Source organism: Notechis scutatus, chromosome 3 (genome assembly GCF_049901735.1).
Source record: "Notechis scutatus isolate UNSWTSFEM ecotype Mainland chromosome 3, rNotScu1.2, whole genome shotgun sequence".
Taxonomy (NCBI): Eukaryota; Metazoa; Chordata; class Lepidosauria; order Squamata; family Elapidae; genus Notechis; species Notechis scutatus.
Genome location: NC_142011.1, coordinates 170,615,249 through 170,643,053, shown reverse-complemented (window position 1 = coordinate 170,643,053; position 27,805 = coordinate 170,615,249). Strand labels below are relative to the sequence as shown.

General features: G+C 33.6%; 1 protein-coding gene across 4 annotated transcripts; it reads left to right on the top strand.

The window, feature by feature from the left end:
* The first annotated feature begins 20 nt into the window (after positions 1 to 20).
* On the top strand, positions 21 to 22,740 carry PLAG1 (PLAG1 zinc finger). Of its 4 annotated transcripts, none has more exons than XM_087961764.1 (4): positions 21 to 244; positions 13,234 to 13,337; positions 19,834 to 20,192; positions 20,669 to 22,740. In XM_087961764.1, exons 3-4 carry the CDS (start codon positions 19,951 to 19,953, stop codon positions 21,930 to 21,932), a joined length of 1,506 nt encoding a protein of 501 aa, XP_087817890.1. In that variant the 5' UTR covers positions 21 to 244; positions 13,234 to 13,337; positions 19,834 to 19,950; the 3' UTR covers positions 21,933 to 22,740. The 4 variants fall into 4 exon arrangements, with proteins under 4 accessions (XP_087817890.1, XP_026548245.1, XP_026548253.1 ...); XM_026692460.2 differs by having other exon boundaries at positions 49 to 244; positions 13,234 to 13,395; XM_026692468.2 differs by lacking the exon at positions 19,834 to 20,192 and having other exon boundaries at positions 57 to 244; positions 13,234 to 13,395.
* Positions 22,741 to 27,805: the final 5,065 nt, after the last annotated feature.

The following is a 27,805-nucleotide window of genomic DNA, read 5'->3' as shown; positions in this document are numbered from 1 at the left end:
AGTGACAGGGGGAGGTGTCCAACCCGCGGCGCGTGTGGGCGGCTGGCGGTGTGGGCGCGGCGTGTGCGGCAGGCTGAGCTGCACCGCAGCGCATACACTACAATGGCTGCTGGAAAGAGGGGAAAGCAAACAATTTCCAGGCCCGCCGCGTCCAGCCCGAAATATGGGGAAAAAATTACAGAAAAATCGGAGAACCCTGTAAAAGGCGGGAAGCGGGCGCTGAGGGGATGCTGAGGCTCCCGGGGTGAGTCTGCTGTGGGTTGGGGGTTCTGCAGCCGGGGTTCAGCAGGGAAATATTAGGGTTATTTAAATTCTGAAGGGGGAGGAGGAGGAGGAGGAGGAGGGACGCGAAGAGGAAAGCAACAGCAGCCGGAGCAGGGATGGGGAAGGTTTGCGCGGCTCCATCTCTCTTTTTAGTCCTTCTGAGCTTCTTGGGGGGTCTTTGAATCCAGCCCGGGGAGGCACCCTAAAAGTAAGGCTCGCTTTCTCCAGCCTTGGCTGAGAGTTCTTCCCCGCTCTCTCTTCCCCCCTCTCCTTTGCCTCGGTCCGGGTTTCTTGGAACGGTAAAGAAGTGCCCCCCCTCCCCCGCGCGCGCTTGTTTTAGTAAGTGGGGAGTTTTGCAGAAACTTGGGAGAAAAGCCCCCCCCCCCCAACACACACTTCGTCTCTCTGTATGTGTGTGTCTTCTCCACCCCCTCCCTTCCCTGAGCTCCAGCGTCTGTGCTGTGAATATAGTGACAGCAGCGGTAGCAGCAGCAGCAGCAGCAGCGAGGAAGGAGCGGAAGACATTAAGTTCGCGGTGCCCCAAAATGAGAGAAAATTAATGAAAATTCAGCCGTGTCGCCGAATCGGACACATTTTGCGCAGAAACGTTGCGAGGGGATTAGTCTTCCCGGACGGGGTGCCGGGGTGCCCGCAGATGAAGCTTTAGGGAGATCTGGAGTCACTTTGGGACATCCAGCGCCCTTCTCCCTCTTTTCATTGGACAAAAGTTTTTTTTTTTTGCTTCCCCCCCCCCCTCCCCGCATAAAGAAGCGAATTTGCCTCCTTTTTGACTTCGGCGGATCCGGAGACTTTCTTTTCCTTTCTCGTGCGGGTTTGGAAGAGAAGCTTAGGAAGGCGAGCGGGGTTGAGGGTGGGCAGCATTGGGGAGCGGGGTTCGTTAACTGAAAGCAGGAGAGATCCGGAGAGGGAGCAGGGACAGCTTGTTGTCAGTATCATAAACAACCAAAATGGAGGGAGAACTGAGGCATATAACAAAATTAAAAATAGCTCGAAAATTCCTAAAAAAAATCCCCAAGTCGCCCGAGCTTCCGAATTGGCCCCTAAATGATCGCACTGAACCCGCACACCCTCGTGTTGAGTTTTTAATACTCTCGGAGAGCAAGGAGTTAAAATTGATGCCTATTTTTGTTGTTGATGATCGCTTTAGAAAGGCAAAAGCCCTTTTACAGCTCATTCCCGACACTGCGAGAACGTGAAAAACCCCTTTCTTCCTTGAATGGTGGCGGGAGGTGGGAATGCACGAGCTGCACAGTTTTGGGGCAATGTGGAGCTGATTGTGAAGAAGGTAACTGCTACATTTGCCAAACTTTGTACCTTCCTTTTCTTTGTCTGGGTGGTGGTGGTAGAAGCACAGATGGAAGAAAGGGGAGGTGGCGCGAAATGAATTACCTCGAGATTGCCTTTCTGTCTGTCTCCCAGTTAAGATGTAATGCTGTGTAAAAATGTAAACCTGTCCTGTCTATGGAATATCTTTAGGATTGATTATGGATCTCAGTGTTTGGGGTTCTTCTTTGTAAAGTGTATTCTATTTGTACAATGCGGAGTTAAAAGCAGCGTGCCTTAGAGTGAACTGGCAGAAAATCATATAGTGAGGTTCTAGGAGAGAACCGGTGACTTGGTCTAGCATACTTACTTCACTTGGTTTGCATTTTACAAAGCATGCAATCTCTATTTTTCTTCAGATTAAAAAACGATGCATTATTTGCACCATATTAAAGTTGATGTGGAAGTGCTGCTAATGTTGGTTTCCACGTGGGATCAGAGACAGAGCAGGGTATCTTAAAGAGACAGCTCCTCTTTTAGCTACCCTCACCTATGTCAGAGCTCCAGCTAAGGCAAGGCAGTTGTCCTGTATTTGCTAAAATGTAAAGCCATAAATCAAACTCGAAGGGAGACTGATCCCTTAAGCTGACAGAGTTGCACTAGTTCCAGTGTGATTTCTATGGATATTGATTGGATCTAAGTGTTTACTTGCTGTGATGCCATAAGGTTGTATTGTTCAGTGGTTGAATTTAAATTAACTTGTGCTTCGGAAATTGATTTTGTAATAGTATGTGTAGAAACTGAAATAGTTTCTGCAAGTTATAGCATTATAATTTCTTAGAATAACAAAGTTTCCTTTGTATTAATATAAATTCAGTTGAAGGCACGAGAGAGCTGATAATTAGACAATATTGGGGGAGGGATGTCAGTTAAAATGAAGTAAAAGTATGTCTATGATATTCAAACCTGGTCAAAATATATGGCTAGAGCACATAGGGGGACCTAATCTGTGTGAAATTTTTACATATGCTTATGATATCTCTCTTGTTTTCATTGAAATACAATATAAAGTGAAAACAGGTTACATTTTTAGAATATGTGGTTGATAGTCACCTAATAATTTGAAGTACCAGTGACTGTCTTTTCAGTGAATCATGTTAGTCTTCGTGATATAGAATTCACCATACATGTTTTAAAAGCTTCTAGCAATATACCTGAAAAATATTGTAACAGCTCTCACCTTTCTCATGCATACATATCTAACATACTTGCTTTTACACAGTATAGATTATAAAGTGACTTCAGACAAGTATTCCTTCCAAAAGGGTTAACTGAACATTGAGATTAAAGCCATCAGTGTTATTTTGTATACCTGAACATCTGTTTTAGCATGTCTTTTATGTGAGCAACTGAAAGATTATAGTCTTGTGATCATATATGTCACTTCCTTGGATAAATGTATTGATTGTAAACAATCTTGTGGCTTAATACCTTTGCACAAAAACACCAAATTTTCCAGTTATCTTTTTTTAATTTAATCATTGCAATTGTTTTTAAAGAAAATATTAGTTCATTTGGGGAGGGATTAATTTTTTATGAAGATGCTATATAAACTGTTTGCTGAAGATTTACCTGTTTTTGCTATATGTTCTAATATTTCAAATACAATAAAAACTTTTAAGAAAAACAAACTTTCAAACAACTGATGCATACCACAAGTTTTAAGAATGTCACTTGAGTGACTAGGGTTTGTAGTACATAAGCAATTTTGAATTACCAAGTAAAGTCACTGCATTCATAAGTATATATAGTGGGATAAATAAGAAATAGATATGTAGTCTTCCATTCTTACCCTAAATACATGATACACTATGGCATTTATGGAACACGAATAGTAATGTTCAACATTGGCATTAGCCTTAATGCTGAGTTTTGAGCATGAATCTTGATTTCTCTAGAGTTCACATTAAATTGTATTTCCCAGAGGAACAAATAAAATTTATCTACCTTTCATAATAGAAATTATCTAAAAGAAATTTACAGACCTAGTATTTGAGTATAGTTTTATATGGAATACTGACATCATGATAAATTCATTGTTAAAAATGAATTGTTCTGAAAAATACAATTTGAATGTTATTTTCTTGCTGTTTTTTCAATGTTCTCCCTTTATAGAAAAGTTTAATAAAATAAAATTAGACTGTGTTGTTTAGCCCTAAATATATTTAAAGCTAAAAGAAAGTATTTGTTTCTAAAATACATTTTATTTCCTGACTTTTGTTTTACAACAGGTGAATTTCTACATCTTTTAAAATTGGATAGACCTCCAAGAACATAGATCTTTTACTACTAAGAACATACAATTTTTTCAAAGATAAAATAAAGTTTTAAGAAGTTATATTAATTATCAAATTCGTGTATTATGCTATGTTAGAAATTTCATACTTCTTCAGTGCATTTTATTCTTCATGTTACTTTATAATTCAACCTTGTTTCACAAAATCTTTTAAATTTTAGTTAGGTAGTCATGCTTGATGCATTAATAATTCAATTATGATATTTAACCTCTTTCTAATATTTTATCAAAATTGTTTCATTCCACTGTAATTTTACTCTTTTGATATAGAGGTTTAAGTTGCTCAGTTTCAGTCATTTATGTAAATTGTTTTATACTTAGAAAAGTTTTTGAAAGAGGCTTTAAATTGTGTACTTTACACTTAGAGATTATCATTTGTATCTGATAAATTTAATTGTAATGGTTTTCACACATGTTGTTAAACTTTAAAGGGATACTGAATAATGTGTGAAAGTTTTATAGTATTTAAATCTTCAGTGAATCACACTAAAATGCGAAAATGTCTTAAGTGATGCCCTTCTGAAAGTAGATAGGATTAATAATTCCAGTAGATTTCAGCAGAAGGATTTAGTAACTATCTGAATGACATGCTAATCACCTTTAACCAATTACTGTTTAAAAAGTGTTAGGGAACTGTGAGGATAAATGAAATATGCAAATGTAATTAGTACTTATCTGACATAGAATTTGTTTAAAAAAATTACATGACAGCAGCTAATGCTTTAAGTAAAAGATGCAAGAAACAAAAATTGTCTACATTTAAAGAAAGCAAGAAGCAGTTATAAAGTAGTTTTTCTTTCTTTGCAATAAAGAGATATTTGCAGATAAATAGAAGAGTGTTTTTCTGAAAAACAGTAAAACTAATTTATCTTAGTTTTATGTATATTTAGTTGCTATTAGATAGCACAATCATATGTATAATGCATGAATATAATCTGATTATATTAGTGTCAATACAATAGTGTCTGTCCTATAACTGCACAACAATTAGATAACTAAAACTACAGTACTAAGGTACCCATAATATAACTTAATACTTTCAAATAATGAGGTAAATTTTTGAAAGACCTTTATCTTCAAACAACTAGCACAAATATAAAAATTACAATTCTTATCTATTTTAACAATTGCTTACTTCTGTATGTTACTGAAATTATCAGAGTTTTTGTGAATGTGTGGGATTTGGGCAGCTTATTCATACTTTGTGAAAATTATAAAACTGATTACTATAAGTAGAAAAAAAAGTTTTATTAACATTAAAAAGCTTTCTTAATCTGTTCCTAAATGAACTTCTCACCATGAAATTGTGTGTATTTGTATATTTTTGCTCCAGACCACTGAATACCCAAACAGTTTAGAGATACAATTTAAAGTGTGACATCTGTTGTAATTTTCAAAACAAAAATGTGAAGCAAGATATATATGAATGAGAATCAACGTCATTTCATATCTCTCTGAAAGGTTAGGGATATGCTCTTCTATTGGAACTAAATGAGCCAAGAGATTAGGGGGGAAAAGAAATAGGAACATGGAGGAAGATAATGGAAACATACTTTAAAGGGGGAAATGAAAAAAACAAAAAGAAAATATGTTTGAAAAAGCTATTGTAATTATGTGTAGTGTGTGTACAGAATATCCCTGGGAATCAGATTAGAAGTATTTAGCAGACATTAGTTTTTAGGCAGTTGTCAGCTAAAATTAATTTTTAGAAGGCTAATATGATCCATGTACTGATGGGATGAACTGGATCACTTTCCGTTTTAATAGATCTTTGTGTATTTTTCATCTCTTTTGAGAGGTTGAAAAAGATATCCTTTTTATGTTACATTATATGGGTATATATGTTGTATCTAATGGTATAATTCTGAATTCAGAATGCTGTTGTAAAAACATTTTTAATAAAAATAGCACACTAATTGATGACTAAGAGCTGAGTTGTAATTGGGAAAAAAAGATACATAGATGAAAATAATCATAGAAATTTTGTATACTTCTGTTCTAAAATATTAGGGATACTTTTAGCTAAATTTAATTCTCTGACAAATCAATTCTTAACATTTTCACAATTATTTGTATGACATGCTAAGATACAGTATTTTCTTATTGATGCTATATTTTAAAGTATATATTTTTGTTTGACACTTCAAAGGGAAGGAAATTTGCAACTTACATAGAATCACATTTGTTCAGAAAGAATTGAATATATATTTTACTTAACTTAACATTATATATATATATGTATATATATATATGTATAATTTCAAAGTTTTATATCACTCAAATTAAAATTGATTCTGCTTAATAGAAATAGAATTTGATCTTTTCTTCCTGTCTTACATCCTCCTAACTATATGGAATACTTGTAGAACTATTTGTCATGAATGACATTTCAAATGTGGAAGTTACATATAAGTCTCTCCAAACACTGTTCTAGTGCAATGTTATTATTTATATATCCTTATTGTGTATACTTACTTACGGATGCGTGCTTCTTACTGGTTAATTTAGCTGCTCAATTATTGATTTTCTCTTTTTAGTTTCTCCAGTTTCTTAGATAAAATGATTAATTTTCTTTTAATAATCTTACACAAAATATGTTGAAATAATCTAACCTACAGTGTAAGATATATAAAATGTATTATGCACAATAATTTATATTTTGCTCAGAACTAAGCAAAGTCTAAAGTACTGTGCACAACACAGTTTAAAAGGAAAATTCTGGGAAATATTTATAATGGAATAATTTTATTTTCTTACATAAAAAATAGTCTGTAATAGATGAAATCAGTTTGCAATGGTTTTAACATGGTATCAACATTGGGAATTTCTTAATTATCCGAAGTTTCAGAGAATATCAATACAAATTCTAGTTTTTTAAAAAAATTATAGACATTTCTTTGGTATTGTAATAAAGTTACGACTGTGCATTTGAAGAGAAACTTATCCATGATTTCATTATACTACAAGTTGCTTTTAATAACAAGAAGTTGAAATTGGAAGCAAACCATAAACCACAGTGAAATAGGGACCAATTCTAAGACTTAACTATCTGACGAACTGGATCTAAATCTTGTTCATTTTGCCTATATAAAAAATACATTTAGTAAAATGTATGTGTTTATATACATGAAACTAGTTCTAAAACAGTCCATGGTTTTAATTTGTTATTTTTACTTTTGGTTTTTGTGATATAGTAAATTAAAATGTTATCTTGTACATCAACATGTTGTGGACAAAAAAAAAAAGTTTCGGGCTACAATTAATGAAAGCCTATGCCCAGCAAATATTTGAGTTTTAAAGGACCACAAGTTTATTTCAATATTGCAGTATGTGATTTAGTTTAGTTTATTTCTAGATGAATAAGTGTTAAAAAAAATACTCAAAACCCATAAAGCTTGCTCAGTTTATTTGTAACTGTTTTTCTTGTTTTTTATGTATGATGGCAGATAGCTTCTGGGGGAGTAAATGAATTTGTAGATAGGTAGATTCCAAAAATCTTTCAGTAGTAAAATACAAATTATATAACAAGAATTTAGGTTTATCAGTGTTTCAGATACTCGTTGAATAACAATACCTTTGCTTAGTATGATAAATAACATTCTGGATAGTATTAATGGGAATTTTGTGTAATAAATAGTTTTCATGTTTACTAAAGTGGTTATTAAACATTTTAGGAAACTCCTCTCTATCCAAGAAATTAAAACGATCTTTCAACTATCACATACATATATATTGCTTAGGTCCGAGATGAACAAACAAGTGCAATGTCATATCATTCTAGTTTTTGCATAAGAGAGTGAACAGTCTGTATAAATAAAGTTTTTCTAAGACACAAGAGCTCTCTGATCTTGTGTCTTAATAGTTGAATCCCAAATTTCCTTGCTGATTTTTTTTAAAATGCCAAGGCATTTTCCTTTACTCTTTGAGCCTTTTAACAACTGAAAAGATAGCATGGTAAATTGCAAAAATAATGTAGTATTAGATAAAGTTAATATAGTACTATACGAAAATCTATATTCCATTTTAAAGTTCTGCATTTTTGCAGTATTAATGTTAAATTAAATGTGAAACAGACATTTCCTGCAAGCTTTTGTAATTGATGTATTTATCAGTTTTAATGAAGAAAAACAAAGTAATTGTATTTCTGAAAAATATATTGATACCATTTATAAAACTATAAATTGGTAATTTCTTTCAAAAACTATTTTATTTTGATCATGTGACTATGGGATTGTTGCAACAGTTGTGCATGTGAAAACCAGTCACTTTTTTAGTGCTGTTATAATTTTGAATGGTCATTAAATAAGTAGTTGTAAGCCCAGGACAACTTGTACTTCCACAGACAATGCTAATTCCAAAAGAATTCTCAACTGAGGATCTGGTCCTTTTCCCTGATAAATGGCTATCAAGTATGAGAAGTTTAATATGTATGACAGTAATATAAACGGTTGCAATGTGATTGAAGAATTGTTAGTGTCCAAAGACTCCTATAATTGCTGCAAGTAAATATTATTTAATAATTTATATAGTATGTGATAATATAATTGTAATCTATGTTTCACTGCTTGGAATATTTTGTTTTAAATTATTCATAAACATTGCTGTAATGATGATATGAAAGGAAAGGGAATTCATAATTAACACCTGCAAAAGCATCGGGGAGAGGGTGTGGGACACAGAGATAGTCTAGTTTGGGGTAGCTGTTATAGCAAGACTGTTTCCACATGCAGCAATTTGTTTTTCTATATACAACTGCATAATCTACAGAAATGAAAACAAAGAATTCATTTGAGAAATATAATCATACTTTACCTATTAGTGGTTAATGGAACAGCTGGTTTAGGCAACCCTCTCCATCTCATCTTAGTACAAGCCTCCAAGAATTACTGGGAAGAAAGCCCCAAGATAAATGATATCTAGCCACAAATAAAGTTTATACCTAATATTACTGTATGGTAATAGAATAATTAGGATACAAATATTTTTTTAAAAAAGCCTTAACATTGAAGTGGGAAAAAATTTTCAGTAGGGTTTTCATTAGGTCTTTTCTTCCCAGCTGTAATTCATAGTATCAACAGGAACTTTTTTAAAAAAGTTGCTGTTATGTATGCAATTTTACACATTCAATGAACACAAATTAAATGGAGAATGGAGATATTAGTATCAAGAGTAAAGATACGAATGCAAGCATTACAATTTACTCTATGTTGAAGAATCATTTATGTCCTTTGCACAAGAGTTATGCTGCATATGGATGTTTAGAATTCATATCATTTATATATAGATTTCAAAATGTGGTGTTTTCAGAATTCAATTAGTTTGCATCTCTTTAAGAAAGAAGAAAACATGATGGGCTTTCTTCAATCATGTTTGTTTTTTAAAACAATAACGAAGCATGTTATTGTCTTTAAATTAAATATTAGAAGGTAAAAATTACAATGAAACCTCAATTTACTAAACACTATGCAACAGACCATGTATAATTTGTGTAATAAATATATAAAACACACAGATAATAAATGCTCTAAAAATTTATGGGTGTGTGAATAGTGGGAATCTTATCTTCCCAATTAGTCTACTAAAATGAAAATTATTAATAATGTTGTTAAAGTCTTAGTGACTTTTGAAAAACAAAGACCTTTCCTGAAAGGATGAACAAGCCATGTGTTTTGGAAGAATCATACAACTGCTATGAAGGTTTCTGATTGTGTATGCATATGTAGACTCTTCTGTGGAGTCAGAGAACTGTTGCCTGTGCACAAATATGAATACAACTGGAACATTTTTTAATCAGCTGCACAAGCCTTCCAGATATCCAGCTGTGCCACAATTTTATGCAAGGCAAGTGCTTTGCATAGCTTTATTTTATTCTAATATAAAATTACTAGTAATATAATATAGTAATTTTATAGTAATATTACAGATTATCTGTTCAGTGTGGTGGTAATCGCTCTGAAGTTATCAAAAGTAATACAGAGGAATAGCAGCCTTTGAACAAACTACAAAAATAGTTTTTGCTTCTGGTAATGTTTTAAACTCTTCATTTTTAGTATCTAGCTACCATATGTAGACAAAACCACAAAACCAATGTAAGATCTGTCTCGTATTGTTAGTCATCCCTTTATCTTACATACAATTTGCATTGCTGCCTAGGATGGAGTGAATAATCAAAATCATTTTTTTTAATTTATCAAATTTATATAACTGCCCATTTCACCAAAAGCAATTCTGGAAGCACACAACAAATAAGTGAAATCATATATAAAAACTACAGATATAAAAGATACTAAAATCACATTAACAGTAAATATTATATGAGGTACAGACCTAGGCAAAGAGGAAATAAAAAATAGCCACCTCAGTGATTGAGCATCAGCTTATGAAGGGTAGAAGCAGGACCAAAAGTAGATAGAATTTTAGAATTATAAAACAGTCTAGCTTTTTTCTTATGGCAGTCCAGTCATCTTGTGCCAAAATGCCTTAAATGCATAGGAAATGAATAGTAACTTCCAATAGAACAGTGTGAAGAACAGGAGAATTTGTAGGCATCTAGAAAAACATGATAACGTGTTTCCTGATTTGGATTTTTTAAAAATCCTAAAATCTGGAATGAAACAGCAGGAAGAAGCAACTTCTGTGTGTCTGCAGTACATTGGAATGTTTCTCAATAATGATTCTGCCATACCTGAAAAAGATGTTGAAATAAAACAATTTTTTTATCCAGTACAGAAAGAAGGCATACACCACCACCCCAACAAGTCTATTGTAGTGAATTATAGTCATTAAAGCTCTTTTAATAAGCCACCGAATAACAACACCTGCATGGTTGGATGCCTTTTGATAGTTTAAATTAGCTGCAAAAGATTTTTCAGTTTTGCTGCCAACTAAAAATATAGCTTTGGGAGAAATTGCTTTAGCAGAATGTTTGCTTTTGGAAAATTAATGCTTCTTTAAAATCTGTCAGGTTTCAAAAGCTCTCCCATTCTCACTTTGTGCATTGATAGATATTACAAATACCATGACTTTCCAGAATAATATAAAAAGAATGTGCCCTATAAGGACTACTGCTATGGCTTGAGGAAATAAGAAACACACCACACAGTATTGCTACTTTCATAAGAATGCGTCTGAGCAAATTAGACGTTGCTCTTTCATCTATCTTCAGCACATCAGACAAACTATGTTAGCATCGTATGTGAATCCAGGTGAAGGCTCTTTGTCCTCTACACTACAGTCCCAGCACTTAGATTGATATAGATAGATGTTCAGGATGACTTGAAAGATGAGAATGTCTTTTTCAACTTGCTGGATAGGTTGAAGAAAAGAGACTGCAGGCTGGAAGTGGCAACCTGTAGCTTGCATCCACCCATGGCTCAGAAGTGTTTGGAACAAGATAGTTGTCTAGCCAACTATCTTTCTATGTCATAAACAGCCAAGTAATGCTTCTTGCAAACTAGTTTGCAAAATGACTAAGCATATTGTCTGAACATTAGATTATGTTACCTATTGGACACTTTAAACTGTTCAACTGTAAGCCATGAATATATATTAAAGTTTGCAGGAGACCAGAAATACTTTGTATTCAAACAATACCCATAAATAATTAGCAAGCTAGAGACATCATTGCTCTTGTCACATGCAGTAGGAGTACATTCTTAATTATTTTATAGTTAGGTGTGATAATGTAGTGAATATATTATAGTTTCTTTTAATTATTCTCAAAGACCAGATTCACACATTTTGCTAAGCTATAATAGGGATGATGTTTGATCATTTTGCTTAGCATATTATGTGATTCCAGGAATCAAGTTGGCTTGCTAAAAATTAACCATAAATGAATGACACTCTACCATTTTAGAAGTTCTGCATACCATGAAATTAAATTTGATGACAGTCTTAGGTTTTCATAGTTGCAGAAACCAATGGCTGCATCATCCATACTATCAAATAATTATAATTAGGCATAAAAATGAACTCATACATGGACATAAAATTGTTGATCCCAATACATCAAATAGATGTATTAAATATATGAAGATTTGTCCTTCTCTGTCCATAGTTGTGACAACTGTATCATTGTAAACTTATATGAGGTCCTATTTTACAGAATTATCTTGTTTTCCTTCAGCCTTCCCTTTCCTGTTCACCAAGTTTTTACATATTCCAATAATAATAATAAATGTAGAATATATATAAAGTTACTTGTGATAGACATATTGGAGATATTTTAATACATGGAAAGGATAACATTGAATGTATGAGCTTGTGTGTCACCACACCATTATTTTGAAACCAGTATCTTAAGCTTCGATATATTGCTTGAGTGATATATCATGTTTGTTCATTTTTCATGCTTCTACAGTATGCTTTAACAAGAATTTCCAGAAGCAGCCTAGGGAAGAACTTTGGTGTTGCATCGAAAATTGAAGACCATAGACGACACACTCATTATCACAGGCTTCTTTCAGTAAAGTAATTTATGTGTCACATGGGAGGGTGGTGGAAGAAAGATAGTAGTTGTAATGTTACTTGATTTGTTATGTATGGTTTGGTGTAGTTTATTAGCCTAACGTGCACAGAAAAGAGATTGAGGCTGACAGACCAAAACATATGCAGAGGTATAGAACTTAACTGTAAGCGGACATAATGCAAAGTAAAATGCAGTGTACAGCATTTGAAGGTTATACTGAATATCAGAGCTTAAAATGAGTATGCTTTTTCATGCAATAATACATTTCTAGGCACTTGTTTCGACAGTCAAACTTTTTGTACTCCTAAAATTAGTTGTTTTTCTAACCATGGACGTACATATTTCCTTTCCTAAACAAATACATCTAAACCTGCAATTTATATACATAATCTCATATCTGTCAGCTGAAAAGTGACTATTATTTAATGGTCATGAATTCAGCCCTGGAAACGTGGATCTGCTTCATTTTTAACACTTATTATATGCCATGAAAACACTGTCCTATATTTTCTTGTCTTGTCCAATGCAGTCCTGGACCTTGGGTTTTTTAATTAGTTATTTCCAAGTTTGATTTTTAGATTAACGGGTCATGTTTTGCATAGCAATATTTCATGCACTGAGTTGTGATAACATACATCTGTTGCTGCATAATGTTTCTCTAACTTTAAGATGCTTTGACATTAAGAGTTTACATGGTTGGTTTATTCAGCTACCGTACTTTCCTGAAAATGGTTTAAATAGAAAGGCAAGTTATATGTTCATAAAATAAAGGTACTAAATAGGCTGCCATAACAGAATACAAATATTTGTCTTGGATCATATGATATCTAGCTCTTTCTTTTTCTTTCTTTCTTTTCAGATCAGCAAAAATGGGAAGCAGTAAATTCTGGTTTACTTCTAGAAATGTCAGTGGAACTGGTTAAGACCAAAATCTGAAGGTTTATCTTCGTTGCCCATCACCAGGTGTGCACTGACAGAGGCTACCATAAAACTATTTTGAGTATGAACATCTTTTAAAATGGTATAATACATATATATATGGAAGTATTGTTTTGTAATATAATTTTAAATAGTAATTGATACTTTATCATTCATTCTACAGTTATGAAAGAAGGAATGTGAATAATGTGTACTGAAGCTGAAAATAGACATTGCTCAAATTTTTTTCAGCTGGTCTTTGAGAAGTGTAATATTTGAGCAACAATATTAAATACTGTCTGCATTGCTCAGCCTGTACATCCACAATTGAATTAGCAATATTTGACAACTACAAATAATAAGCTAGTGTTTTAATTATTTAGAAATTTACCCAAGGGATAACAGAACCAAAAGCAGCTGGGCTTCAAAACACTATGCGCATTGTTCATCATTTACATGAGAACTTTTCCAATAATCTTTTTCTGCGCTGTTCCTCATATATATTTTCTCAATCTCTATAAAAAAAACCAACAACCTACTGCTTTCGAAAACCAATCATTTTCTGTGGTATTATTCAGTAATGTAATTTTAATGGAAGGTCAGTTTTCTCTTCAGATATTTTGTATGCGCACACCTCTTTGGATCCGGGCCACCAAAATCCTTTTGTTTTTTAAAGAATCCATAATTGTGAATTTTATTATTACTTGAATCCACATAATTATTAATTAATTAATTCATAATCAATTAAGTTTAAAGCAGCAGGCAACAAGCACTATTTTCCTTTCTCTCATGGATTGGATAAATGTATATCTTTTGGGGATCACAGGCTGCATGATTTCAGATGGTGAGCCACATCCCGCCCATAGACTGTAGGTTACTGACCCCTGTTCTAGGGAAAGCATCTACAGTTTGCTGAATTGATTCAGGATTTTGTCTCCAGTGCAGGTAGACTTACCAGAAGCATGCAAATGAAACACTTGGTTTCCATATATTTTCATATATTTAAAGTACAACTAGTCCTCAACTTACCATTCATTTAGCAATCATTCAAAGTTAGTAACAGTGCTGAAAAATGTCATACTTGCAATCATCACAATGCGCCTATAGTTACATGATCAAAATTTGGGACTCTGGCAACTGATATGGATTTATGAAAGTTGCAACATCCCAGGGTCACATGATCAGCATTTGCAACCTTCTTAGTTGGCTTCCACCAAGCAAAGTTAAGGGGGAGGGGACGGAGTTCGCTTAATGACTGCGTGCTTCATACAACAGTGATGTTCACTTAACTTCTAGGGAAAAACTGATCATAAAATTGGATGCAACTCACTTAACAACTGCCTCAATTAGCAACAGATGTTCACGTCCCAATTGTGATTGTAAGTTGAGGACTATCTGTAAAATGCTTCCCTTTTTCATCTGAACCTGAGGCTCTTATTATGCACCATATTATTAATATTATGGAACCTATACTGCATAGTTCCAAGATGCAGTGAATGAGACACATATGTGTCCTGTGAACTTTTGTAGTTATTCTTAAGAAAATGAACATTTGTTGGTGTATGCTATGCACTGGAGAAAAGAAAGCAGACTTAAACCAATAGAGTCACTTCCCTATTAAGCCTTTGCAGGGTATGCTATAGTGGGAAGACTGGATTGGTGAAAATCACTGTCCCTTTTTCTCCAACAAAACTCTGCTGAACCTTTAGTTGAAGCCAACTAATATGAACATAAAGGACAGGAGAGATGTAAGCAAGAAGAGTTTCATTTATTACCCTAAGTTGTGTCTTCTAAAAAGTTTTTATCACAGTTGGGCTTGAAGATCAATATTATATATGGAAAGGAAAATATGTTGGGGATAGCTAATGTAGGCAATGGGAATGCAGTGTCTGAGAGGCAAGGGTTCTGTTGACCATCACAACCTAAGATGCATTTATTTTTAAGAATTTGAAGATTAACTAATGGGAAAATAGTGAACAATACAAGATGTTATCCCTTCTTTCCTGCTCTTTCATTTTATTTTCTTTCTCTGGTTACTCACAGGTTTTTTAGTGTTCTTTAATCATGATCATAATAGAAACTAGGGTGCTTTACACATCTTTATATACTTTATTAGTTAAATAGCCATTAGTATTAATAAAAAATAGTTACCAAGGCTAGCTTTTTTTAAAAAAATCACTATGGTTGTATTGCTAATTTGAGGTAGAATTATAATTAAAAAATCAGTTTCTAAAATTCAGTCTAATTGAATTAAATGTTGAAATTTACAGAGCAACAACATATATACTAATAATATTAACTTTGGTAGTTTAAGATTAAACTTATTAATAATCAGTGATCTTAGAAATTAGGCTTTCTATTGCTTTAAGACAGGTATCAGTTATATGATTGAAATGTTCAGTGTTCTTTCCTCCCTTAGCATATCAGTTATAATACTGAATTGTTTAAGATATGACCAAATTTGTGCTTGATAAATACAAATTGTATATCAAACTTTTTTTTACCAATAAATAACCCCATCATCTTTACTTAAGTTTTTGGAATGACTTCCGACTTTTTTGCTGGCCAATTGTTGTTAAGCAATCAAGAGTCTATTGTGGACCTGATTTTTTTTCTTCCTTAAATGCCATTTCTTCCTCATCATTTTTGGGTTACAAATAATTTATATTACTGTATAGCTGCAGTTTTATTAGTCATAGAATTAAAACACATTTATAATGTGTTATACTTGCAAAGTGATAAATAAAACTGATATAACCTCTTTAACTGCAATTAGAGTAAATCTGAAGGGTTAGTAATATGCATGAACTTAAAACTCAGTATTTCTGCCTACCTAAGACCAAATAAAATTATCTGTCCATACCTTAAAGCATTTAGCTAAAGTGTTGAATATTTGGATATTTGTGAGAACACCTAGTATAATTTGTGCCAACTATTTTTATAGAATTTGACTTTTAAAATAGGAGTTGCCAACCTTTTGGACCTCAGGGACCACCAAACTCATAATTTTAAATCCCGTGGACCATTAATATGAATTTTGACTAATAGTTGCTCTGCAGAGACCCTGGGAAAATCCCCCCAAAAGCCTGCAGGAAAATTCCCCACCCTGTTTTCCTACCGATCGATCATTCTTTATTTGGGATCGCAGGAGACCATCTCCAGCTCTGTTCTTGGGGATAGAGAGTCTTTGGGACCCTGCTCCAAGAGGCTGCGCAGGCAAAGACTAATTTCTGGCCGAGTTTGGGGGAGAGAAAGACTTCATGCAAGAGAGAAGCAGCAGAAGTCAGTCTTTCTCTCCCCCAAACTCAGCCAGAAAAGAGTCTTTGCCTGCGCAGCCTCTTGGAGCAGGGTCCCAAAGACTCATTTCTGGCGGAGTTTGGGGGAGAGAAAGAAAGACTGTTGTTGCTTTCCTTGCGTGCAGCCAAAAGCAGAAGAAAGAAGCGGAAAGAAGCAGCTTGGTGGCCAGGCAAGGCGAGTGGGGCAAGTTCTCTCCCTATGTCCTTCCCCCCTCCCCTCACTACCTTGTATTGTTCACAATGCAAACAACGCAAGCCTTCTGTTCCCATGGGCCATGTGGGCAGTACAGCCTGGATTAATTGCTTTGGGAAGTACTTTCGGGGTGACATTTCTCTGCGGACCACCAAAATTTTCTAGAGGACCACCAGTGGGCGACCACTACTTTAGAACACTTTTTCCTTAAAAAATCATGTATATTTAAAAAGAATTACTTGCTGCAGTTACTTTCTACATTACTAAACAAAAAAGGCTATTATACAAAAAGAAGATACTTTACATTGATTGTATACTTTCTACATCGCAGTAGCAGCTTCTAGTAAAGACTTCATTTGGATCACATAGTAAATTAATCTAAGCCACTATAGAGAAAAACACTTTTTATTTCTGCCATACCTTTGCTTCTAAACATTTCTCTGAATATTTGAAAACCCTATTGAATAATATGGGATGGGTTATGATTTTCTTTTATGCCACATCCCACTTACCTTGTTCAAGAGGAAACCTGCTTTGCAAGGAGAAAAATGGGAATGATGAACTTACTAAACGCAAGTTTATTGTAGGATCTAAACCTGTGAATTGGTACACGTGGATATAACAAAACTCTATCCACTACAAAATCAGTGAGCGGCAAAAAAGAGACATAAATATTTAATCCCTACACTGTAGCACCATGTTCATACAAATGAAAGTTACATAAATTTTGATATCAAAAGGGAAGGAAGGGAGTGAAAGGGGAAAAAAATCCATTACACTCCTTTAATTGAAATTTATGTTGAAGTATTCTAGTTGGATTCAATGTTATGTTTGTAGTAGAGACCCAAATAGACATAAAAGTTGGAGAACTCTTTAGCAACTAACAGAAAGCAAATACTGGATTAAAGATGTAGAGATCCTAAAGTTATTTTCTCAGCTACTCAAACATTCAGGAACACTGGTTAAAAATAAAAATGGGACTGTTGGAGCATCAGCAATTCAAATCAAAATTCAAAGTAACATTCAAAATAAAATGTCTACTGGTAACTAAGGAAGTAAATAGAAGTCCAAAGCTTGATTTACTGTTCTTGCCCAACTTAATAAGCATAACAACCTAAAGTATGGGTGTATATGTAATTCCTTACTTGTATAGTCCCTGGCTCCCTTCCTTTCCGCTGATGAAGTATTTGCAAGTTGAGATACCAACTTTCTTGTCTGCCTGGGCAATTTGCTGACCCAGATGATGGGCAGAGTTTAGTTTTACAGACCTAATAAGGATAATTCATCAGATGTTTTCTTTGCAGACTTCTTTCCAATCTCCCTTAGCCTTCTTCTTCAACCCCCACCTGCCCTTCTTTCAAAGCTACCTTTATGCTCTGAAAACACTGCCGTTGGTTGCTCTCAAGGAAGTTGGTTTTTAACTTCTTTTTTACCCCAACTCAGGATTCACACAGCTCTTTTTGATAGGCTTCTTAGGCTTCTAATCTAACATGGGGTAGGAAGGGACCAGCCATATTTGTTTCTTGATTTCTCTGATAACTTCTTGCCTGACTGGAGTAAGCCATATAACACAGAGGAAGTATCTTGACTATCAATTTTCTGGCTCTTAACACATCTTAGTGAATAATGGTCCTTCTGTTCTAAATAGCTAGCTTATTCTGCAAATAACAGATTTTAATATATAGATAAAAATGCATCCTTAAGAGAAAAAAAGGAAAAGAAAAAAAATCAGCAGTAAAAAATAAGATTCATTTTTTTAAATTGAAATTAATCAGGAAGAAAAATGTTAGGTTGATTTATGTTTTCTATAAGAAACTACCTTTTCAGAGAAGTAAAACAGGGTTTGGGGGACATTTTTAACATGTTTTTTGACATGGGTGTCAAACTCACCATGTCATGTTGCCATCACGTGACATTTTTGACATTTTTCTCATGCACGGAGCTGAGGTGGGCATGGCCTGTATATGACACATCCGGCCCGCAGGCTGCCAGTTTGACACCCCTGTTTTAAGATATCAGACATTTTAAAAATTGACTAGCCAATTAGAAGGATTATACAAAATATATCAAATTCTGTAAACAAACTAGGCCTTACTCATCTTATTATGGCATCTTCTATGCTTATATTTGTCTTTTCTGAAGCTACATCTATCAGTTATTCCAATCTCTTTCTCTGAGCTTGCTATCTGTGATCCCATTTTAATTTTACCTATCTTAGGGTGATAAAAAATTAAAGCAATTGCACAGTACCTCTAATATTAATACTTAGGTTTAGGTAATTTGTGTATAATATATTTAAATAATTAGCTAGTAAATATTAGGCCATTTTCATATGTTAAAAGATTGCACGGAAAAATTTATTGAGGAGTTTATCACTTCAGAATATACCTGGAAGATCTGCATCTGTGAATATTCTCATAATATTTTTAAAAGTCTTTATAAGGATGAGATATTAAAGAAGGAGCTTTGTTAAACTTTTTCTGATCTGCAAATAATAAGAATGGTTTGGATTGCCTGTTCTGCTTTTATTTTTATATAAAGTTTGGGGGTTTTTTCTATTTCTTAAAGATTGTTGCTTTTATTTAAGACTATTCTAATTCTCTTGAAAACCATATAGGAGGAAGAGAGATGTAAAAATAAAATTAATAATATAAACATGAGACCCTTCAAACATGCAGACCTTCCTTCTATTCTGTAGTATTACTTCCATATTGCTGTATCCTATAGCATTCATTTTTTACAGTGCTATGATTCAGACAACAATCCTTTGAAAGTATATATTAGCCAACCTGAATTTTGATGCTACATTTTCATAAAACATAAATTAGTTCAAAAACATATAAAGTATGAGGTACTTCAGAGTACATGTGGATCTGTCCATCCTGAGCAGTGAATTTTGAGCTATAATAAATAGTCTAAAAAGCGCCTACATATATTACATTAGACCAGCTGAACCTAATTTTATATATGCTTTAATCAAAAGCATCACATAGCAAGTAACTTCAAAATTAAGTGTAGTTACAAATAGTTGTTTCTTATTTTTTTTTTCCAGTCCCCTTTTGCTTTCTTTAACGACCACATGAAACTTGAGAAGCCATCTAAAGCTAAATCATTTAGTGGAGTTGGGCAGTTCCCAAGTGTCCAACAAGAAGGCCTGGTTTAGGCTGCGATGGCCACTGTCATTCCTGGTGATTTGTCAGAAGTAAGAGATACCCAGAAAGTCCCTTCAGGGAAACGTAAGCGTGGTGAATCCAAACCAAGAAAAAACTTTCCTTGCCAACTGTGTGACAAGGCCTTTAACAGTGTTGAGAAATTAAAGGTTCACTCATACTCTCACACAGGAGAGAGGCCCTACAAGTGCACACAACAAGACTGCACCAAGGCCTTTGTTTCTAAGTACAAATTACTAAGGTATTAAACTCTATTTATTTTTCAGATTATATTATGTGTTGGCCATTTTAATATATGTGTACACTTCAGCTGAGAGGAAATGTTAATTTAGACATCAAATTGTACAATTATAAACCACTGCTTAATATTATAAACAAATATGAATATTGTGTGTGTGTGTGTGTTTTTGAAGAGAAAAGTTTAAATCTTTTCAGTTATATAAACTTGTTACAAAGAAGTGAATGGACTGAGCACTTTGGGTATGGATATAAGAAGTAATGTTACATAATAAATTGTTAATGTAACTTAAAATTATCAAAGTATCAGTTGAACTAATTAGCTTATAATTTGTGTTGCTACATTTTAGTATGATATGTATTGTCTGAAGTGACATGTCATGTAATTTCTTTCAAAAATATTTAGTATTTAGGTATCGTAAAAATGAGCATATGTACCTGGTCAAAATAAATACTTACAGAATATATCTGTGTTTAAAGGCATATGGCTACTCATTCTCCTGAGAAAACCCACAAGTGTAATTATTGTGAGAAAATGTTTCATCGAAAAGATCATCTAAAGAATCACCTACATACACATAATCCCAATAAAGAGGCCTTTAAGTGTGAAGAATGTGGAAAAAACTACAATACGAAGCTTGGATTTAAGCGTCACCTGGCTTTGCATGCTGCAACAAGTGGCGATCTCAACTGTAAAGTATGTTTGCAGACATTTGAAAGCACAGGGGTGCTGCTGGAACACCTAAAAACTCATGCAGGAAAATCATCAGGTGGAGTGAAGGAGAAAAAACACCAGTGTGAACATTGTGATCGACGGTTTTACACCCGAAAGGATGTCCGAAGACACATGGTTGTACACACTGGAAGAAAGGACTTCCTCTGTCAGTATTGTGCACAGAGATTTGGCCGGAAGGATCACCTAACACGGCATATGAAGAAGAGTCATAATCAAGAACTTTTGAAGGTCAAAACAGAGCCAATGGACCTTCTTGACCCATTTACTTGCAATGTTTCTGTGCCTATAAAGGATGAGCTGCTTCCAGTGATGTCTTTATCTTCCACTGAACTGACATCAAAGCCATTTACAAACACTCTACAATTAAACCTATATAACACACAACTTCAGTCCATGCAGAGTTCAACATCTGCACACCAAATGGTTGCCACATCATTACCTTTAGGAATGCCTTGTCCAATAGATATGGAATCAATCCACCCTTCTCACCAGCTTTCTTTAAAATATCCACTCAGTTCTACCTCATATACAGTTTCTATGACTGAGAAAGACCAGCCATTAAAAGGAGAAATGGAAAGTTACTTAATGGAACTGCAAAGTGGTATGCCTTCTTCATCCCAAGATTCTCAGGCATCATCATCTAAGTTAGGATTGGATCCTCAAGTAGGTCCACTAGATGATGGATCTGGAGATGTTTCTCTTTCCAAAAGTTCTGTTTCTATAAGTGAACCTCTAAGTAACCCATCACTGGACTTCTCTCAGTTATTCAATTTTATACCAGTAAATGGACCTCCTTTTAATCCTTCTGCTTCTGTGGGAAATCTTGGAATGAGTTATTCACAAGAGGAGGCACACTCATCTATGACTCAGCTTCCTCTACAGGCACAAGACCTTCAAGACCCTGGTAATGGTATTAGTCTTGGGTCTCTTCACTCATTGTCTGCAGCTTTCACTAGCAGTCTAAACACAACCACAACTCTACCACGTTTTCATCAAGCGTTCCAATAAGATGAGAAAATGGCCTTGTGACAAATCTGTAGAAATGCCTTAGATGACTTTAAATACTGTAGTGCCTATGTCATTTACCATTGTAAATCTACTTTTGTACAGTACCAGTCTCATTAAGCCAGTATAAGATTCAAATTGACTTTTAAAATAGTTTGAATGTGTTTGTTCATAGTTGTTTACTCTGGTTGTTAAAACAATCTATATCTTCACTGCCAATAGATCCACAAATTTTAAAAAGTTTATGGAAAAAATATTTCCGGAACATTATGGATCTTTTGTTTTAAAGCTTCATTGAGATTTGATAATTTTTATGATAATTAAATGTGACTCTTCTGATAATTTTAAGAAAGAACAAAACATTAAAAATTTAATTTCATGAAAAAATTATAAAACAATTGAAACAATGATTTATAAATGAGTACATTTGTTACCAGTGTGAAAAATTGTTCAGCTTTTTACATGTAGATTTCTTGGAAGGTCTGAAGGACCTATTATTTTTCTTAAATAATTTCACAATTAGGGGTGTAAATGTATTTCTTCATTTAAGTGCAATTACAAGAAGAATGATTTGGCAAAAAAAGTATGCCTTATTGGCAACTCTAAATAGAGACAAAATTAAGAGCTTGCATTGAAATATACATATTTTTGTTTCATCATTCTGTAAATATCTCATTTCTTATTCTCATTTAAAAGATAAGTCTGCCAAAAGGTTTCATGTTGTTGATTTCAATTTGAAGTTAGAAAATGAATGTAAATCCACAAATATACTTTTTCCATAATTACATTGGAGCTAATCACTTTTGAGTTGTATTTCATGACATATATTGTCCCCTGTGCAAGATCTTTGATGGTAAGCTTCCTTACTACACCTGGGTATTTGACTAGTGATTTTTTTTTTCAATGCCAAGAATTTAAAACAGGACTCTCAGGAGTGAAGTAAAAGCATATTGCTTATACCACTTTTACTTAATATTCAAGGTATTTAGAAAAACTAATAGCAAAACAGCTATTCATGCTGTATGTCAAATTGCTGTTCCTTTTCAAAACACATTCTTATATCCCCAGTAACCAAAAGAAAGAAAAACTGTGATATAAAAATGGAAAATGTACTTTTGCTGTAATTTGGAAACATATCCACTGATACCTTTAGACTTTTAAGTCATGTAATTATCTCTATTCATTAGTGTGGTTAAATACATGAGTAGTTAAAGGAAATATATTTAACAGAAACAAAGTTGCTCCCATTAAGGAGCTTTGGCTCCTAATATTTGTATCATAAGTTCCTACTTTATCGTAGGAGCAATATGCAGGTATGATTTTACTATTTTATACTGATGTATTTAAATTTTATTACTGAATAGTAACTTTTTATAAGTGTTTTGTTCCAAAGGCATTAAAATAAGGATGTATTAATAAGGAAAAGACCTTTTCAAATTTTGTAAGCTGCTCCAATATGCTGTGAGAATACTTTCTCAAAGTAGTCATTAGCTCTGCTGCATGATTGCTTCATTTAGTTTCTATGAAACAGATTGCTAAAATGTATCTTAAATGGAATGATTTGTTCAATATTGCTTTTCGGGCTTTTTAGCACCATTATTTTAATCCCAGGGTGGGGGTATTTCAGAAAGGAAATATTTTCAAAGGACTCGTATTCTACAAGAAATGTAAATGTCCTTATGTGCCTTTTTTGTAGATGGTGATTACTTTCAACCCTTAAAAACAGAATTGGCTTTAGCTTCATTGTCTTGATCCCAGTTTTTTTCATTACTCATAATTATTTGTGTTCCTAGGAAAATACTGTCATTAGACAGTTAATTGAAAACAATTTCACTCATTAAAGAAGTGAAATGAACCAATTTTAACCTATCAGTTTTTCATATTTACCACTACATTACTTATAATTTTTGACAGGGTTGGTATGTATAAAGCATGTTATAACAATATTATCTGTTTCAGTATTAGTTGCTGGTTACCTTGTTTTTTTAAAAAAATATGAACTAGTTTTTTCAGTAATCCTTGATCCATGTTAAAGGTCCATATTGTTATGACAGCTCTTTCAGGTTCTGGAATGGGATTAATTAGAGAACAGGTGCATTTCAAATTAGCAATAGAATTTCAGACAAGATATTGAACCTCATTCAGTTAGTACTTTGGTAAATGGCTACATCTTGTGTGACTGTCACTGAAGATGTATGAATATATGGAAGCAGAATGACAGCGTGGGCGTTATTTACACACTAGTGCTTTATGACTATAAGTTAAGCAGAGACATTGTTTGGAAACTTTAAAATGTCAGTTTTAAAGCCTATTTTATAATTACCAGGTTAACTCTTAAGAATGAAGTGTTGTGTGTGCTGGCTGCTCATACACCACACTTTGTATGCTACGGATTTAAAAATATTATATATATATACATATATATATATATATAAAATTTGCTTATGTTTTATTAGTAGTGAATTGTGGAATAGAGTGATTTATTCATTTGACAGTAGAGGTTTTCAAAAACCATATACTGACTAAAACATGAGCCAGACCTGATTGCTTTATTAAGCTAATAATGAATGTTAAGAGTACATATTTTCAGGATTTTACCTAGTGAGCTCTATATGTATTTTACGCTCTGTGTGTGTGTGTGTGTGTGTGTGTTTTAAACTAAAGCTCGATCAATTTCTGTGTTACACATAATACAAGATATAGCACTTTCAAAATAAAAATATAAAACTTATAAAAAAATTCTTGCAGGTTATGCTTTCTGCTTTTTAAAAAAATATTACTTTTTCAAGTGCCATTAGATGACATATGCAGGCCTTTGATATAATGCTTTGGGTACAATATGGTAAACAGTGTAACTATTAATAGGTACATCATAAAGTATTCTTTTTTATCAATTTGCTCTATTGCACAGAACTAGAGTGTCTTTTTAAAGAGTTTTACAGTAGATTCCTAGGTTTACACTTTTCAACAATATCTTTTAATGCCATTTAATATCAGTCCAGTAAATGGAGTGGTTAACCATATTTAACTGTATACATAGAACTTGGAGATTGCAGTCATGTGCCCACAATTGTTAGCGGAATCCCATATAATTAAATGGGAATGACATTAAGCACAGGGTTTTAGACTTAACAGCTCAGCCCTGTAAATTTTATTTGGAATACCTTTTAAGTTTAGTGAAATGTATTCTATGCATTATTCATAGAAGTGAAAATTTTCAGAATGTTAATAAACAGAATTTGAAAGTGTGATAATCCTGTCACGCAGTGCTGTTGTTGAAATTCAACACAGGCTGACCTTACAGCTATTAATATATATAAAAAAGGATGAAGCTCTTAATTATATGTCTCATACACTGGTTGATCAGATTAAAATAATGTGCCTCTGAATACAAAGATCTCTACATTTACATTAAATGTAAATGAATGAGCTGCCTATCAACATCATATCAGTATACAGTAAGTTAACCACCCATTTGAAATTAGAGATCATTTAATGTAAGTCATGTTGATTAACATACCCTTCACCTTTATAAAGGTGCCCACATGTTGAAAGTCCTTGATTTTCAATAAGTATTTGACCCTAATTAACACAGAACTATTGTTAACTGTATGCAAAGATTTTTTCAGTATCTGCATCAGTGGTACAATTGAACCAGAATGAATGTTTATCTTCTCAGAAACACTCCTACAAATATATTATAGTGGATCATGCTGCTAATATAACTTAGGATACAACTCCTCTCATGGTGCTACAGATTTCCCTGTCTCATTTAGACTGATGTATTTTTATCCATAGAGAAAGGCCTATACTAGATTTATAGATGTATATTTTTATACTGTGACTTAATATGTCATTAATGAATATTGTATACCACAATTTTTTCATACACACTTTCAAAAAGTAGAAACTTGGACATATATGCCCAAATAAACCTATCATCCAAACTAAAATGAATGGGGCTTTTAATATGGTGTGAAGTGAAGAACATACTTGTTTATAAAAGCTCTTAAATATTGACAGACTGGGAATTAACATAAAAAGGATGACATCTGAAACAAGCCTGGATTGCTGAAACTATATTTTTAGATAGTGAGAAATGTTTGAACTTGTGTGCTAAAAAGTTTGAGTGATAACAGATTTTGAGTCAAAATAGAAAAATGCATTCCAGACTGAATTTGTGTATTTCATTTAAAATTACTATCCTGTGATATGGAAATTTGTGTTGCTTATCATGTATATGTACTTTACAATGTATTCACAAACTACTGTTGTATTTGTATAAAATATAGACAAAAGATTGCATATATATTTTTGTGTATAAGCTCTGTAAAATAGCTATCACATTATGAAGCTGCAGCAGAAATTCATTTTAGACATTCATATCCAAAGAAACAGACTATTTATTGTCCACATACCCTGATAAAAATATAACTTGCTGCTATTAAACAATAGTGCTGCAGCTTCTTGCGGCCTACAGTGTTATGTTTGCTGTACAAAAAAGTATGTGAACTCCACAAAATATCAATAAAACTACAAATGGTTTTAGTTATGTACAAGATACGCCTGGATTTAAGATGCTGTATGTTGTTTATCTGTTTGTTGGGGTAACAATGTCTTTGAGCTACGTTTTAAATTTGTGGATAATTGTCAATTTTACTATTTGACAGAAGAATGTTAAATAGCATCACTGCATCATTTGGCCCGAGAATAAGGGAAACTGCTAGGTAAAATGCATACTCCACATTCAGAAATTCCTGTATGTGAGAGAAAAAAGTCCCCATGCTGCATTTTAGAACACCTTACAGATTATCCTGGATTTTTATTTTGTTTTGTTTTTTGGCCTTTGAATCGGTTTTTAATTCCTGGAGATTGCCTGGACTAGTCACTGCAGTATTCTTGGCAAGGTTTTAAGAAATGGCTTGCCATGGCTGCTTCCTAGAGCTGAGAGAAAGTGTGTAGCCCAAGGTCACCAGCTTTGTGCCAAAGGCGTGACTGGAATTCACAGTCTCTTGAGTTCATAGCCTGATGTTTTAACCTCTATACCAAACTGGCTGTGCTGTTGTTTGCCCACCTCAAAATGCTTTCACTTTCCTCCCATGATTCCAAAACACAAAACTTTATAAAACCTTATAAAAGAATATGCAGTTTCTATTGAGGACAACATTGTGAGGGTTCCACATTAATAGTAGCTCAGCCCAGGATTATTTGTTGTTGTATTTTGAGAATCTTAATGAAATATGTATCATGTTTCTGAAAGACTCTGACTTTTAGTCTCTCCTCCATGAAAAGTCTGTACTGAAAGATTTACCCATGCTTGTGGGGAGAACTCAGAAGGAAGACTGACTGCTTCGTGCAGCCTTAAGATCACAAAACAAAGCTGTGCAGCCCTAAATGTGAAAATGTTTCAGTGAAAAAATCAAAACAATATCACCAGTATGTCGGCTATTAAAAAGAATACTTTCTGAAAGATGGGGAAACGGAAAAATATGAGAAGGGAACCATCAATTGTTTCCCACAATGCTAAGCCCAAAACAAAATACTTTGTATAATCTGTGTGAACCCATTCAAACAAAAATAGTCTATCCATGCTATCTGCAAATTATATAGATAACAAGTAAAATCTTATTACAGAGAGAATGGTCAGAATAGTTTAGAAGGCTTAGGTTGAGGGCAAGCTCATAGTTCTGTGAAATTGAAATATGTGAAAGCCATAGTCATAGATATTTTATAGTACTACGAGCTCTTCCATTTCTAATATTAATGTTGAATACATCAATTAGAAAGTATACTAATTACGGTATGAATCTATTTTCCTCTAAATTTCAATAGTGAAACAAATGCTTATACAGTACCTAAACAAATCATTGTGCAAA